General features: G+C 44.4%; 1 protein-coding gene across 1 annotated transcript in view; it reads left to right on the top strand.

Annotated features, from left to right (window-relative positions):
- Positions 1-12,324, top strand: part of ipo8 (importin 8) — an 81,568-nt gene extending 69,244 nt beyond the window's left edge. The window contains 3 exon segments of the mRNA XM_034525881.1: positions 1,949-2,164; positions 9,888-10,017; positions 11,920-12,324. Of these exon segments, the coding sequence (XP_034381772.1) occupies positions 1,949-2,164; positions 9,888-10,017; position 11,920 (347 nt within the window). The 3' untranslated portion in view covers positions 11,921-12,324.
- Positions 12,325-17,597: the final 5,273 nt, after the last annotated feature.

Here is a 17,597-nt window from a genome sequence, read left to right as displayed (position 1 = left end):
ATGGGCAGGTGGAAGCTTGGCTCCTCCCATCAGTGTATGAATGGGTGTGAATGGGTGAATGATGTCATCATGTAGTGTCAAAGCGCTTTGAGTGGTGCGGAAGACGAGAAAAGCGCTATACAAGTACAGGTCCTATTGCCATTTACCACATTTATTTGTTGGTCCCCAAAAGCTCTACTTTGCTTCTCTCAAGCACTAAGAAATGTAATTCTCAGACTTTGGTTGATTGGTTGTGGAGCAGACAGAAAGATTAACTTAGCTGTACAGTAGTGGCTAATAGTTTCTCCTCCGGCCTTGTATTTAAAAGGAATTGATTTTTAATGCATTAAATGGATCAGGGTGGTGTATTCGAAAAATAGAAATATGCTGTCATGAGGGAAGGCTAGATATCAAGCAACAGAAAAACATTTTACAAAAGTTCCAAGCTTCAGGCTTCAAGTTCCAAGCTTCAGGTTCAGGTATTTGTTTAAACTTGTTTAAGTCCATCTTGACAGTACTAAAAAAGAAAGAGCTCATATAGTACAAAAAGTTATTGTCGATCTCAACATACCAAGCTTTGTTTTCTTGAAATTAGTAAACAGATTGTAAAAAGTGTAATAATAAATCGAATTTATATAGCGCTTTTCAAAACACACAAGACGCTTTACATAAGGCATAGACATACAAAACTATACTAAAATAGAAAGACAAAGAGCAAACAAACAAACAGAACTTTTCAGGTAAAAAAAAAGAGAACTTGAGTCATATAGTGGAGGGTAGAGTGCAGGGGTTAGCAGGTGAAGGCAAGTTTGAAGAGGTGGGTTTTGAGGGCTTGTTTGAATGATGAAAGGGTGGTAGCATGGACGGATGTGAATGGGGAGGGCGTTCCAGAGGTCACCCCAGGTCCGGCGCTTGGTCCTGATGGCCTTCAGAGTGTTTGCACCGGCGGACCTGAGGCAACGGGTTGGGGCTTGGAGGGGGAAGAGGTCTGAAAGGTAGGGAGGGGCCATGTTGTTTAGGACTTTGTAGGTGGTGAGTAGTATTTTAAAGTCTATCCTGAACTTGACCGGGGTTGCGGACCTGGGTGAAAGGGGTGACGATGGAGCAATATTGTACATCAATGATAAAAACTATCTAAACTCAAGCTGTATTTCTGGACCCACGGTAGCCATGTTGAAACAAATTGAAAATAGCACAACATGATAGTGAAGCAATGCAAATGATGTCTTACAGTAAACTGTACGTATAGACTCAGCTGCCAGTTAATTAGGTGAACATAGCTGAGCAAATTGGTTCCTATGTAGCAAAATGGGATTACGATCTGTATTTGTGAAAAACCTGTAACTGCAAAGGATTAGATTCAAGAAGTTGAACAACCTTCTGCCAAATGGGACTTTTTAAGTTATGCTGCTTTGTTTCCCGTAGTGATTTTGGGATTAAAGGTTTCCCTTAAGAATATACAGTATCACAAAGAAGAAAGGATCTGTGTTGTATTCTGTGTTGAGTGAAAGGACTGTCAGCCTATGGCAGTTGCCATTTGGTCGTCCTACCATAGTTAGCTTAGCTATCTAGTTCAAGATGCTGCCAAGATTGTGGAACAGCACATCAAACTTAAACAAATCCCTTCTGAAAACTATGGTTATGTCACCAACATTAGATCCATGTTTTATCTACAAACCTTTTTTATTTAAAAGGGGGGAAAAAAATGACAAGGACACATTCAAAAAAGCATGCATTTTTAAGTGAGGACTTTAAATTGACCTTGTGTTGGGAAATGATCTTGCAGTCTTTGAAAACAATGTACAGTTTGTTTAACGAGATGGATGGAGACCATGGACATTTGAATCTACTCCTTTGCCATCCATTTCCTTCTCCTAGTGTGTTCAAATGTTCAAAATGACCTTTACGCCATTTCAAAATGGCATTATGAAAGCTTTGATGCTAATGGCTGTATTTTGTGTATGGGCAGAGGAGATTCCCAGTGATGAAGATGAAGTGACCGAGAACCGTAACTCCATGCAGCAGCAGTCCAGCATGCCAACAAGACAGGCGGGCGAGGATGAGGATGAAGATGAGTACTGGGACGATGACTGCTTTGAGGGCACGCCCTTGGAGGAGTACAGCACGCCTTTGGACTACGACAACGGAGAGGACGAGTATCAGTTCTTCACAGCCGCCCTGCTCCGTAAGTCATCGTTCAAATGTCAAATACAATTCAGGTGTCTGCCTAAAGAACTCTTTAGTGCCTTTCTTCATTATATACAGATTTATTTTGGTCAGAGCTGCTCAGGTCTTTAATTAAAGATATACAATACAAAACAATATACGAAGTACATGAATATAAATAAATAAAAAACATAGTTAGTAAATCATACACACAAAAAGATAAATGTTTTCCACAGATTAAAAAAATTGCTATATTTGGTGCACATAAGATATTCTAAGCAGTTTGTTCCAGTTGCATGCAGCAGAACTGCTAAAAGCAATGCTCTGTTCTTTTAGTCCTGGATGTGACTTCTGGACAGGCTGCTTAATGGTCCCAAAACTTTGTTTTTTAGGGCCCGAGAGTTGTGTATTCACAGTTATTTTCTTCTTTGTTGCCAAATCCAATGACCTCTCATTTATCTGCTCTAAACAATGACAACATGATTTTGTTGGGCTTAAATCATCAGGTGAGAGAGACAGACATGTCTGAGTATCCCCGGAGTATTCTGCATATCATGGCCAAATCAAACTCCAGCCTTCTAAATACGATTTGAACCAATTAAAGACTACTCTGACAAGTCAGACCACATTTTTCATCCTCCCTTGCAGTATTCTATGATCTACAGTGTCAAATTCGGCCCTGGGATTTACTAAAAATAGGTCTGATATTTTAAGTGAATCAGTATTCAGTTTTGTATTTAACACTTCAATGAGAGCTGTTTCAGTACTGTGGTGAGGTCAGAAGCCTGATTGAAATTTGTCAATGACCATTTTAGTTAAAACCTTGCTGAGTTGCCCAATGTTCTCAATCATAGCTATAAAAAGAAGATTGTTCTCCACTGAAAACACAAAAAAAGGAAACTATGCACTTCTGAAAACGTAATCCGAGTGGACCTTGTTCAAAGCCTCTATTGTGGACGCGGCTGCTCGGGGCTGTGGCCGGAAGGTCATCGGTGCCTGTCGTGGCGGAAACCCAAGAACCCGGTGGTGGACACCGGGGGTGAGGGAAGCCGTCAAACTGAAGGAGGTCTTTCGGGCCTGGCTGGCCCAGGGGTCTCCTGAAGCAGCTGACGGGTACCGGCGGGCCAGAAGGGCTGCAGCGGCGATGGTCGCAGAAGCTAAAACTCGGGCATGGGAGGAGTTCGGGGAGGCCATGGAGAAGGACTTTCGGTTGGCCTCAAGGAAGTTCTGGCAAACCATCCGACGGCTCAGGAAGGGAAAGCAGGGTCTACCCCAGGCTGTTCTCAGCAGGGGGGGGGGGGGGGGGGGGAACTGCTGACCCGGACTGGGGACATCGTCGGGCGGTGGAAAGAGCACTTTGAGGAACTCCTAAACCCGGCCAACATGTCCCCCGGAGAGGGGGCAGCGCCAGAAGACTTTGGGGTGGATTCACCCATATCCCTGGCAGAGGTCGCTATGGTAGTCAAAAAGCTCCTTGGTGGCAAGGCGCAAGGGGTGGATGAGATCCGCCCTGAGATGCTGAAAGCGCTGGACATTGTTGGGCTGTCTTGGTTGACACGCCTTTTCAGTGTCGAGTGGGGGTCGGGAACAGTGCCCATGGACTGGCAGACCGGGGTGGTGGTTCCCATCTTCAAGAAGGGGGACCGGAGAGTGTGCTCGAACTATCGTGGTATCACACTGCTCAGCCTCCCGGGAAAAGCTTATGCCAGGGTGCTGGAGAGGAGGCTCCGACCGCTTGTCGAACCTCAGATTCAAGACGAACAGTGCGGATTCCGTCCCGGTCGTGGAACAGTGGACCAGCTCTTTACCCTCGCAAGATTACTGGAGGGGTTCTGGGAGTTTGCCCAACCAGTTTACATGTGCTTTGTAGACCTGGAGAAGGCTTTCGACCGGGTCCCTCGGGGGGTTTTGTGGGGGGTGCTGCGGGAGTATGGGGTGCCGGACCCGTTGGCACGGGCCATCCGGTCTCTGTACGCCTGCAGTAGGAGCTGTGTTCGTCTCCTCGGTAGTAAGTCAGACACGTTCCCGGTGGGTGTTGGCCTCTGCCAGGGCTGCCCTTTATCACCGGTCCTGTTCGTGACCTTCATGGACAGGATATCTAGGCGCAGCCAGGGGGCGGAGAGGATCCGGTTCGGGAGTCTCGGGATCGCCTCTCTGCTGTTTGCGGATGATGTGGTCCTGTTTGCCTCCTTGGACCGTGACCTCCAGCATTCACTGGGGCGTTTTGCAGCCGAGTGCGAAGCGGCAGGGATGAGTTAGCACCTCCAAATCTGAGGCCATGGTGCTCTGCCGGAAACCGGCGGATTGCTCCCTCCAGGTGGGGGCAAACTGCCTACCTCAAGCGAAGGAGTTCAAGTATCTCGGGGTCTTGTTCACGAGTGAGGGTAAGGTGGAGCGGGAGATCGACAGGCGGATCGGTGCGGCTGCAGCAGTAAAACAGGCACTGTACCGGTCCGTCTTGGTGAAGAGGGAGCTGAGCCGGAAGGCAAAGCTCTCCATTTACTGGTCGGTCTACGTTCCAACCCTCACCTATGGTCACGAACTCTGGGTCGTGACCGAAAGAACGAGATCTCGGATACAAGCGGCCGAAATGAGCTCCCTCCGTAGGGTGGCTGGGCTCAGCCTTAGAGATAGGGTAAGGAGCTCGGACATCAGAGGGGAGCTTGGAGTCGAGTCGCTGCTCCTTCGTGTCGAAAGGAGTCAGCTGAGGTGGTTCATCTAGTCAGGATGCCTCCTGGACGCCTCCCATTAGAGGTTTTCCGGGCACGTCCAACTGGTAGGAGGCCCCGGGGAAGACAGAGGACACGCTGGAGGGATTATATCTCCCGGCTGGCCTTGGAACGCCTCGGGATCCCCCAGAATGAGCTGGAAAGTGTTGCGGGTGAGAGGGAGGCCTGGGTCGGCCGGCTGAACCTGCTGCCACCGCGACCCGACCCCGGATAAGCGGGTGATAATGGATGGATGGATGGGACTGCCGTTGATGGTCAATCTAATCATTTTGATTTAGTCTCTAAAAAGTTCTTGTTCAATCTGTTTTAGGGTGGTTGTATGCTTTTCAACCATGGCAAATAGTGTGTAGTGTTATTGATGTTCCTGTTATTAGGGTAAGAGCGGACCCTATTAAAATTGCTTGGGATATTATTATTAATCTGCTTGTTATTTTAGATCTTTGAGCGCATATGTGGGGTACTTGCCATACTCACCAAATGTTGCAACCTTGTCAGGCTTAGTGAAAATAATTGTATGACAAGTGTCAAATTTGTGTTAAAAAAATGGCTCTCTAATGCATTACATGATGTGGTCTACACTTCACATAGAGACACATGATGCATGTATATTTTCACATTGTCACAGCGTCACCTACTGGCTCCACTGGACTTCCTCGAATCTGACCCAAACTTGTCATGCTTGATAAAAGTCACGGCCTCAGGATATCGACAAGCCTATTTTCAATCATAGTCAAAGTGGCACATACTGACGAAAGTAAATCAGCGTTACGTGTCCAATTCGGGTGCGCCGGCGTCCTACCGGCGCACCCGAATGGCGCAAATCAGTGAGGGCCCGTTCATTGCTGCTCACATTTTTAATTCCTCTTGTATTTTATTTTTGTTTCTTTCGAACATTTTTCTTATACTGTCCGTCTGAATATCCCTGGGCGCTTCACTGCAGCCCACTGCTCCTTAATAACTAAGGATGGGTCAAATGCAGAGAAGAACTTCCCCACGGGCATAAATAAAAGTGTACATTTCTTTTTATTTTCTTTTATTGAATGTACCTGTATTCACACTCTGTCTGAAATGTTCTTTTAAAGAAATAATGTTGATACTTTCACAGTATTTATAAAGCTGCTTTTTATCTAAAGTCAAAAGCTCACTTTTTACAATATGGGACCTTTAATCATTATAGTGGTCTATGCCTGAGTAACCCATAGTTTACAAAGGCTTTATTTATAAATATCATTGTGGATTTTAAGTAATTTTTCTCCACTTCCTTCATCCTTTTTTCATACTGGTCCCCAACATCGTATTTCTCCACCAAGTCTTCTGTTTGCTCAAAGTGTTCTTGACTTGACTGATGGTGCAATGACATTAAACATTTAAAGTGAAAATTATACATAATCGATGAATCGGATAATAAAACAAAAAAGCATTAATTTCCAACCCTTTATTCAACAGAACTGTGCCAGAAAATGCACAGGTAACAGGTACCGTAAATTCAGGACTATAGAGCTCACCTATCTATAGTCTGCACCTGCTAATTTTTAAAAGAAAAAAGAAATTGTACATAAATAAGACTCACTTAAAAGGGGGCGTGGCTTGTCTTGTCTCCGTAAAAACAGTTATTTCCACCGTTCACCACGGAATAAATAACCACTAGTTCTGCTTTATACTTGTTGTGGACATCCCATAAACGTCGGAACATCTAACGCCCTGGTGTTTGGGTTCATAACCAGCGACAGCCAGCAATGGGGAAGGACAAAATACTCAACTGAAAGTTGACTTTTTCTAAATACTGTTGTTGAGTCACGGAATGTAATTTTAGGATGTTTTCAGTCGACAAGTTATTAGTTTAAGCATCAAATCTGTGGTCGGTTTGTCGAGATTCAGCCGTTAAAAAATATGCGGCGACGGTTTCGGAGATTTAAAGTTCCGGCTCGCAGAACCGGTGAGCCTGCAGCACCGGGCGCTCAGTGTGGCTGCCGAGAACAGCCTGATGTCGGCAGGACTTTTTCAAATGATCCGCTGGCTCTGGTGTCTCCGTAGCGGTTACGCATGAGATATCATTCTGTTTGGAGGATCTAACGAGCACAAAGAGTTTATTATTAGTTCACAGGTTAAATCAGTTTAACTGAGGGTTGCAATTACAATAACTATATTGTACTCCACTTCATGTTTCTGACCACTTCTTCATCTCGTACTCTCTCCCACTCTTTGGAACTGACAACCCTCCCACAACGGACTCTGCACCTGTCCGTCGCAAGATCCGCACCCTCTCACCCTCCTCTCTGGCCTCCTCTGTTCTGTCAGCCCTCCCTTCAACCGATTCCTTCGCACTCATGCAGCCTAACTTCGCCACTGACACTCTTCTCTCTACGCTGTCGTCCTCTCTTGATTCTCTCTGTCCTCTTACGACTCGAAAGGTCCGCAAGTCCGCTCCGTGGCTGTCCGAACCGGTGCGCGCCGAGAGAGCCACTATGCGAGCATCGGAAAGGAAATGGCGAAAATCCAAACACGCCAGTGACCTGCTCGCCTATCAATCTCTTCTGTCCTTCTCTGCGTCCATCTCTGCAGCCAAAAGTCTGTTCTACCAATCCAGAATCGAATCCTCTTTATCTAACCCTAAAAAGCTCTTCTCAATTTTTTCCAACCTCCTTGACCCCCCTGGTCCCCCCGCCACCCTTCTACCAAACCACTTTGTTGACTACTTTACAAAAAAGATAGACGACATATGCTCTTCATTTACTAATCCATCTTCCATAACTACACCTCCAGTAACTTCACCTTCTTCCCCCTTGTTTTCCTCTTTTATCCCCCTGTCTCCTAATCAAGTTCTTACCTTGGTAACCTCTGCCCGCCCAACCACCTGCCCCCTTGACCCCATCCCTTCTCACATTCTCCAGTCCATTGCTCCGGACCTTCTTCCCTTTCTCACCCATCTTATTAACACCTCCCTCTCAACCCGGCTGTTTCCCTAACTCTCTGAAGGAGGCAAGAGTCAACCCTCTCCTGAAGAAACCCACTCTCGACCCATCTGAAGTCAATAACTACAGACCTGTCTCTCTCCTCCCCTTCCTTTCCAAAACTCTAGAGCGAGCTATCTTTAACCAAGTCTCCTCCTTTCTTCACAGTAACAACCTTCTAGACCCCCACCAGTCTGGATTCAAGACAGGCCACTCAACAGAGACTGCCCTCCTTGCTGTCTCTGAGCAGCTTCACACTGCTAGAGCAGCCTCTCTCTCCTCTGTCCTTATCCTTCTAGACCTTTCCGCTGCCTTTGACACAGTGAACCACCAGATCCTCATGTCCTCCCTCCAGGACCTGGGTATCTCAGGCACCGCGCTCTCACTCTTCTCATCCTACCTCACCGACAGCTCTTACCGGGTAACCTGGAGAGGATCTGTGTCTGAGCCTTGACTACTGGGGTCCCTCAGGGTTCAGTCCTTGGTCCTCTTCTCTTCTCTCTGTACACCAACTCTCTTGGCTCTGTCATTCGCTCGCATGGCTTCACCTACCACAGCTATGCTGACGACACCCAACTGATTCTCTCGTTTCCCCAATCCGAAACACAGGTAGCAGCACGAATCTCTGCCTGTCTGACCGACATCTCTCAGTGGATGTCCGCTCACCACCTGAAAATTAACCCGGACAAGACTGAACTTCTCCTCCTTCCAGGAAAAGGCTCTCCCACCCAAGACCTAACTATTAACTTCAACAACTCAGTGCTGGCTCCGACTCTGACTGCCAGGAACCTTGGTGTGACGCTCGACAGTCAACTCTCCCTGACTGCCAACATTACCGCAATAACACGCTCCTGTAGATACATGCTGTACAACATCAGGAGAATACGACCCCTTCTCACTCAGAAGGCGTCACAGGTTCTGGTCCATAGTATGTGTACAGATTGTTAAGCCCTCTGAGGCAAATTTAATTTGTGATATTGGGCTATACAAAATAAACTGAATTGAATTGAATAGAATAGTCATCTCACAGCTAGACTATTGCAACTCCCTCCTGGCAGGTCTACCTGCTAATGCCATTCGACCTCTACAGCTCATCCAGAATGCAGCTGCTCGACTGGTCTTCAACCTCCCGAAATTTACCCACACTACTCCGCTCCTCCGCGACCTTCACTGGTTACCGGTGGCCGCCCGCATCCGCTTCAAAACATTGGTACTTGCGTACCGTGCTGCGAACAGATCGGGTCCGGTCTACATCCAGGGCATGGTCAAACCATACACCCCAGCCCGTTCACTTCGCTCGGCTTCAGTCAATCGGCTTGTAGTTCCTTCACTTCGAGCTAAACACTCTACAAAATCATGACTGTTTGCTGTGCTGGCTCCTCATTGGTGGAACGAGCTCCCCATTGACATCAGGACAGCGGAAAGTCTCTACACCTTCCGTCGCAAACTAAAAACACATCTTTTTCGACTATACCTTGAATAGGGAAGGTAGAGCCGTAGTAGCACTCTAGTAGCACTTAAATGTCCCTTACCAATAGCACTTTGTTGTTTAGCACTTTAGTAGCACTTAAATGGCACGTACGGATAGTACTCTGTAGTTTAACGTTATTGAAGAAATTGTACTTACTTGATTCTTGTTGTTCTGAGTTTGGACTCATGGTTTAATGCACTTATTGTAAGTCGCTTTGGATAAATGCGTCAGCTAAATGACATGTAATGTAATGTAATGTATAATAACTGTTAATATAACTATATTAATCTGGTTAATGAATTAATCATTATAGTATGTCCACACAGTATGAATAGCAAGTAAAGTAAGAATACCTTTTATCCTCTACCCGGTACAGGGCTGAGTAAAAGCCCTTTCAATTTATATAAAACAGAGAAGCAGCAAATCCTCACATTTAAGAAGCTAGAGCCAGCATTCATGGTTGATTAATCATTTAAACCAATAATCCATTATGAGAATTGTTATTTGGTCAACTAATTTGCTGATGTTTTATTTTGACTGGCTGCATGAAAACCCTCTCCCACTATAACCTTTCACTTTGGCCATGTGTAGGGGTCCAGAACACCGATGCAGCCTGGTACCAGTGTTTGACGGCTTCGCTCAGCGACGACCAGAAGAAACAACTGCAAGAGATCTACAGCATGTCACAGCAGAGGAGGAGCACAGCCGCCAAGGGCCAGTGGTAAGAGGCACCACAAGCACATGTATGGACAATGTGTAGGGAAAGAGAGGAAAGTGAAGTCAATTTCATTTATATAATTCAATATCTCAAATCACAAAGTTGCCTCAAAGATGTTTACAATATGTACAGTATACGACACCCTCTGTCCTTTTGACCCTTGCATCACATTCAGAAAACTCCCAAAAGGGAAGAGAAACTGAGGGAGGGATCCTTCTCTTGGGACAGAAAGACATGCAATGTGTGTACAAAATAAGCAACATAATACAGTATAGAGAATCAAGATGACAATATTACAGATTGATTGTAAACCTATAAAGAATTAATCCAGAGATGCAGTGGCTTTCAGACAGTTTGCATTTTCTTTGGCAGAACAAACAAGGATTATAACGACTTGGTTTAAATTATGCATTGATGACAGATAATTGGAATTTAAGGCAAAAAAGACAAGTTTTAAGTTCAGAAAAAGAAATCCAGAGAGACCGACAGGTAAAGAGGGGTGTGAAAAAATGCTTGATAAATTCAGTTTGGAAATGCTTCATAATTGCCCTGAAGGGTTATTTATTTTACAGTTTTCATAGTATGAGTTGGAGATTTCCAACTTTTTTACAAACTTTCTGGAAAACAGCATGAGGAACAATGGACATCAATGAGACCCAGATGGAACATGGAGAAAAAATATTCATCCCCAAAAAATATAGTGCTTATAACTATATTTATATAATGAACAACAATATGGCCTCTGGCTCATATTCTAGAGCAGCGGTCCCCAACCTTTTTTGAGCCATGTGGGTGATAAATATGACGTAATAAATATGACATCATATTACGTAATAAATAATACGTAATAAATAATAAATATGACGTAATAAATATGACGTAATAAATATGACGTAATAAATATGACGTAATAAATATGCATAAAGTGCATAAAAATACAACTCACCATTACGGCGAATTAGTGGGAGCCCTGAGCTTGTTTATCTGCTACGAGCCGGTGCCATCTCGGGGTGATGGAAGTCTGCTCCGGAACTTAGTTTTCGTCGCTGTCATTGCAGAAAACCCCCGGTTCACAAAGAAGCTCTCCAAAGAAGTTTTTTTTAAAACTAATTTTCTCTAGCTTGTGGGTTTGCTATAGCTCGCTAGCTTTTCTCAAGAGGTTACTTGTATGTAATACGTGACCTCTTGAGATATGTGACGTATTTCGTGACCTCGTGAGTGGCTCAGATGCACAGATGGATGTATCCGGTCCTTTTTCCAAAATTTTTTTTTTACGACTTGATCTTTTTTTTTTTTCATTCACTCTTTCTGTGCGACCCGGTACCAACTGACCCGTGGTCCGGGACCACTGTTCTAGAGGATAAAAGCAGAATCTCTGCTAACCCTTGCTGACCAGAATACTTAAGTTCACAAAACCGGTTTGGACAAGGACATTTAATTTGTGGAAACACTAAAGAATATTAAGTAAAGAAAAGTACAAACATGTATTACAATCCTTTCTGAGAGTGAGAAGATCAATATCAATTTCTTGTCTCATGGTTTTCAGACAGAGCAGGGGAAATAGCTGGTCTGGCTCTGTCTAAATCACCTGCCAGCACAAGTTCAACGATTATCATGTTGTATCCAGTCTGTTTAATACACAAACAGAAAGGTCAATTTGTGGTTTTAGAGGGAGCTTTGTGATCTTTCTTTTTGACAACGTTTAGCAATTTGTGCTCTTAGTTATTAGATATGATTAATACCAATTAATTACCAAATTACAGTACATTAAAAACTATTCTGAAAAAACTTTTACTTTGGGCTATCCTGAAGTCCACTTGAGAAGATTTTGCCAAACATTTGTGAATTTAGATTTTTATCCATTCATAAAGATTAAACTCTTCTCTTCCAAATCTTTTGTTTCAGAGAACTAAGGAGACAGTCTGCAGATTCAGAGAATGGGACGAAGAAGAGAGGCTCTGGGCTGACCTGACCTAAAGTGGATTTCTGTCTAATCTGAAATATCTCAGTCAAGATCAGACCATACCAGACTTAATGGATCCCATCATAACCAGTTCCCAGGGTGCCATCCGAATGGATGAAATATTAGGGTCTGGATCGGCATTATATCTTTGAACCTGGTGAACTGTAAAGAGCCTCAACTGGAATATTCCTATCGTTTGTGCGTGTTGTGAGGTCTGCATTATAAATTTAATTGTCATTGACCAGCACAAATAATTTCAGTTCATGTACATGCAGTCCCTTTGATCTGTGACTAATTAACGTGTGTGTGTGTGTGTGTGTGTGTGTGTGTGTGTGTGTGTGTGTGTGTGTGTGTGTGTGTGTGTGTGTGTGTGTGTGTGTGTGTGTGTGTGTGTGTGTGGTGTGTGTGTGTGTGTGTGTGTGTGTGTGTGTGTGTGTGTGTGTGTGTGTGTGTGTGTGTGTGTGTGTGTGTGTGTGAGAAACTGAAAATAAAAACATCAGAATGTGTATTTGGGCATAAGGTAAGCCCTTGTCTTTTTCTTTCTATAGTTGAACACTTTGTATCATCTCATGAAGCAGGGAGCAGGAAGATGATGGATGAGGAGGTTGAGGTATTGCGGCCTCCAGCAATGATCTCACACATGAAATGTAAAGTGAGAGCAGGATTTCAGAATTTTTGTCTTTCAATTTGTCCCTGGGTTTTGTTTTTGTAAGGGGTTTCAGAAATAATTGAAGAATTTAATTAAAGGTCACATTTCCTTCCTGCCTTCTCCAAAAAAACATCTTTTGAATGGCCCAATATCACAAATAACAAATAATACCACGGAGAGCATTACAAAACTCTACAGCATACAACGTTCTCTGTCCTTGAAGCCTCGTATCGAAAAGGAAAAAACTACCCCTATGGTATTCATGATAGATATGAGCATAGTAATAGTAGTAGCATCAATAATTGCAGGATAATAGGAAATGATGACTACTAACAGCAGTAGTGTCACAGTACTCCCCTGTCCCTCTGCATCACATCGCAGCCACTCACACTTCACCAGCCCGTCACAGCTTTCCTTGACCTGTGGAAAACGTCACAAGGTCAAGGAATGATGGGAAGGAGAATTCATGAGGAGTTAGGAAAAGACAACCGCGGTGTTTAGCGAATCTCCACTTTCACTAAGCTACGTGGTTATGAGACGACGGCAGGCGGTGAAACTACAACGTTCAGGAGATGGACTACAAAAAAGCGTATAAGATACTTTGTCTGTGTGTTGACATAAACACCTGGTTCATAGGTATTACTTAATAACAACATAAACAACCCGGTCAAAATAGTTGATTGAAAAGATGATCAGAAACATGACCAGCATTCCGGCTTTCATTTTTAAATCAAACATCAGAATTTTATGAGGGGCATCTTGAGCTCAAACTCCTCTTTTATGGAACCAGCTTCCACTTTCAGTCTTGGAGGCAGGCGCATTCACCACATTTAAGAGTAGACTAAGAACTCTCCTTTTTAATAGTGCTTAGGGCTGAATCAGGTTAACTAATTCGGTGTGGCTTTGCGGAGCAAGAGCCACAACGTATGTAATCCGGCGGGCTTATTATTATTCTGTTTCCAGTTCTCCCTCTTCCGCCAGAACTTTGGTGGGAGGATCATCCTGTGCGGCAGCTGAATAATTCAAGCGATTCACCTCAGTGTGGAATACGTGAACAAATACCACTGATTTAAAGCTCAAACTGTACAAAGTGTCTTTGTACAGTAACACAGCCACAGCGCGCGCGTGCACGTGCGCGCGCACATACACACACAGCGTGTGTGCGCATACACACCACATTGTGCGCGTACACACACATTGTGCGTGTATGCGCGCGTGCGTGTGCGCGTACACACAAAGACATCAGCTCTGAAAGAGCTTCATAGTAACTCAAGTTATATTTACTCCACCGAGATATCCAATATAGCGGTGCGTTCGGCTCAGTCTTTCCTCTCTAATGATAAAACTATTTGGTGATTCGATCGTGTTTTTCTTTACAATGTTTTAAATTGTTTGGTAGAACTCTCTTTTATACAGCGATCAGTGGAGAAAGAGCTTCACGTAAGGGCTCAGAGTTATGGTTTTCTTTAAATGCAACATTTCGACAGGCTAAAATACACAGCTTAGTCGAGGAGGAGGCAGAGAAGTATCTGCATGTCTCATCCTTGCGCCAAACAGACACACACACACACACACACACAAGTGTTCTCAGTGCAGGAAGATAGATTTGGGTGCATGTCTTTGTACAGTAACACAGCCACAGCGCGCGCGCGTGCACGCGCGCATACACACACATCGCGTGCGCGCGCGTACACACAAAGACATCAGCTCTGAAAGAGCTTCATAGTAACTCAGTTATATTTACTACACCGAGATATCCAATATATCGGTGCGTTCGGCTCAGTCTTTCCTCTCTAATGATAATACTATTTTGGTGATTCGATCGTGTTTTTCTTACAATGTTTTTAAATTGTTTGGTAGAACTCTCTTTTATACAGCGATCGGTGGAGAAAGAGCTTCACAGTAACTCATGTTATATTTACTCCACAAAGATATCCAATATATCGGCGCGTTCGGCTTGGTCCTTTCCTCTCTAACAATAAAACTATTTGGTGATTTTATCGTGTTTTTCTTTACAATGTTTTAAATTGTTTGGTAGAACTCTCTCTCCCCCCCTCACTAAAACGTCACGTGCGCATCAAACGTCTTTTATAGAGCGATCGCGGTGAAAGAGCTTCACGGTAACTCGGTTATATTTACTCCACAAAGATATCCGATATATCGCGCGTTCGGCTCGGTCTTTCCTCTCCGACGACGACGCCGTTTCGGTGACTCGGCGGCGTCTCTCTTGGCGACGTCGACGCCCGCGCGCCTCCGGACGCCTCTCGTCGAAAGCCACACCATCTAAATTTCCCGGGGGGGGAATTTTCTAGTTCGGTGTGGCTTTGCGGAGCAAGAGCCACAACGTATGTAATCCGGCGGGCTTATTATTATTACGTATTATTATTCGGTGTGGTTTTGCGGAGCAAGAGCCACAACGTATGTAATCCGGCGGGCTTATTATTATTACTTATTATTCGGTGTGGCTTTGCGGAGCAAGAGCCACAACGTATGTAATCCGGCGGGTTTATTATTCGGTGTGGCTTTGCGGAGCAAGAGCCACAACGTATGTAATCCGGCGGGCTTATTATTATTACTTATTATTATTCTTCCAATTCTCCCTCTTCCGCCAAAACTTTGGTCGAGCCTAACAGCTCGAACCGCTGGACGGATCTGCATAAAAAAATACATCAAACGTGCGGCTTGATCGGGAATCGTGCGGTTTAAGCGGCGGAAAGATCGACCCGGCCGTTTCTCGAAAAACTGTGAAAAACAACCAAAAAAAACGCAAACCCTATGGGAAAAAAAAGTTTGGCACACTAAGGATCCCAAAGCGTAGCTCGCAGATGCATAAAAAATACATCAAAACGTGCGGCCTGATCGGGAATCGTGAGCTATTATAAGACTAAGAGATCGAACCGGCGCTTAGCCCCCAAAACGCCAAAAAACGGCAAGAAATTGTCCCATCCATATGAATGGGGCTACTGGAAAGGTAGCCGCTAAGCTACATTAATTTTGTGCCCACACTGTGTCGCCATACATTAGGTAGAGAAATGATTTTAATTTTAAATGTTGACAAAAGGATGAAGCTTATTTGACTAATTGGACATTTTTTCATAACTAGTACAGTTTAGACGCAATCTTTTTTGAGTTTCGATAGTAAAAAGCTCTTTCAGTCATTTTACTATTAGTGTGTATGGGAGTAGCATGCTGAGCTACAGAGTGAAGCGGCTGAAAAACAGAGGGGAGAGCAGCCTTCCAAACTCAGAAAAAATAAAAACGTACTTGCCACAAGTCTCACAGTCGGCACTCTATGTACACAATTTATGCATCAAAATGTAGGGAATATTGTGTCGATGCATAAATGTGTCGATAGAATCCACAAAGTGTTCCACATTTGTCAGAAGAACCATCCAGTCAGCCCATCCGCTCCCATTATAAAACCAGAGGCAGATTTTCTTTCTTAAGCTAAGTTGTAGCATTTTGTAAACTGTTCGTAAGGCATCATATCTAAACCCAAAAACACGTTTAAGGGCATGTACACGTTCGCAAAGGCCTTGAGCCGCCCAGAATGTCCACAGTTAAGGGCTCAGAGTTATGGTTTTCTTTTAAATGCAACATTTCGACAGGCTATTTCTGTTTAAATACACAGCTTAGTCGAGGAGGAGGCAGAGAAGTATCTGCATGTCTCATCCTTGCGCCAAACAGACACACACACACACACACACACAAGTGTTCTCAGTGCAGGAAGATAGATTTGGGTGAATGTCTTTGTACAGTAACACAGCCACAGCGCGCGTGCGTGCGCGCGCATACACACACGGCATGTGCGCGCGCGTGCGCATACACACATCGTGCGTGTGCGTATTTCTCTTGAAATACACAGCTTAGTGACGGAGAGAAAGAGAGAAACGTGGGCGTGTCTCATCTCGCGCCAAACGTCTGTCAAAATCACACACACAGGTGTTCTCATTAGTGCGCGCTGCGTGTCTGTTTGTTTTAATGACACAGCGCGGGTGTGTGCGTGCGATCAGATGAGAAAGCTTCACAGTAACTCAAGTTATATTTAATCCACTAAGATATCCAATATATCGGCGCGTTCGGCTCAGTCTTTCCTCTCTAATGATAATACTATTTTGGTGATTTGATTTTGATTTGCAGAGATTTCGCTGCGTGTCTGTGTCCAATAACACACACACTGCAGGAAGTTACTTTGCACAGCAGCCTCCCCAGGTCCTAGTGCCCGTCCGGTTCAAAAGTTACGGTACTTGTTTTATTTCTCAACGTCACTTGTCTCTCGTTGTTGACAGCAAACGGCAGCTTGTTATCAGGTAAGTCATGTAATTAATTACTTTTTTATTTAATCTTTGACAACAAAGTTGATTCTGTTGCGTCTCCTGTTGCTGGTGAGAAATGAACACGACAACGAATCCGATTCGAGTCTTCCGATAGTCGACGTGTGATTGGCTGTCTGTTTGATGTTTAAGCCGCCTTCCAGCCTCTTTGACGTCTTGTCTGAGGTAAGTGGCTGTTGACTCATGAACTGTGCATTTTGCAAGCTAGCTAACGTTACCTGAACCGTTCAGTCTCAGTATTTGTTGGTTGTGCAAGTCTTGGTGGTGATATTACAATGTTGCATGCGCTTTTAAAACTCTTTGAGACGGGTTAGGAAAGACTGGGGAGTTCTTTTACATTTGGCTTTCGTGAGACGGGACAACATGTCTGAACTTGTTTTATTGCGTGTGCCGTGTGTCTGGCTCTTGATACGGGATAAAATGGATTTTAATGGACTTTCCTTGAAGTTCTGCGTGCTGCTTTTATTGATATTGTTAATGACTGACTTTTATAACATGCATGGTTTTTCAGTCTTGGTGGGAGAGGCAAAGTAGTGATTTTCAACATTGTGCTAGCTGAATGGTCATCTTCCCCTCCTCCACCTACCGCTTTCTTTTGCGCTTCCCCCTCCCCCCATCCCCCCACCCCTCCCCCCCC

The sequence above is a fragment of the Cyclopterus lumpus genome, chromosome 23 (genome assembly GCF_009769545.1).
Source record: "Cyclopterus lumpus isolate fCycLum1 chromosome 23, fCycLum1.pri, whole genome shotgun sequence".
NCBI classification, from domain to species: domain Eukaryota; kingdom Metazoa; phylum Chordata; class Actinopteri; order Perciformes; family Cyclopteridae; genus Cyclopterus; species Cyclopterus lumpus.
Note: the sequence above shows the minus strand (reverse complement) of the source record. Positions and strands in the feature narration are given on the sequence as shown.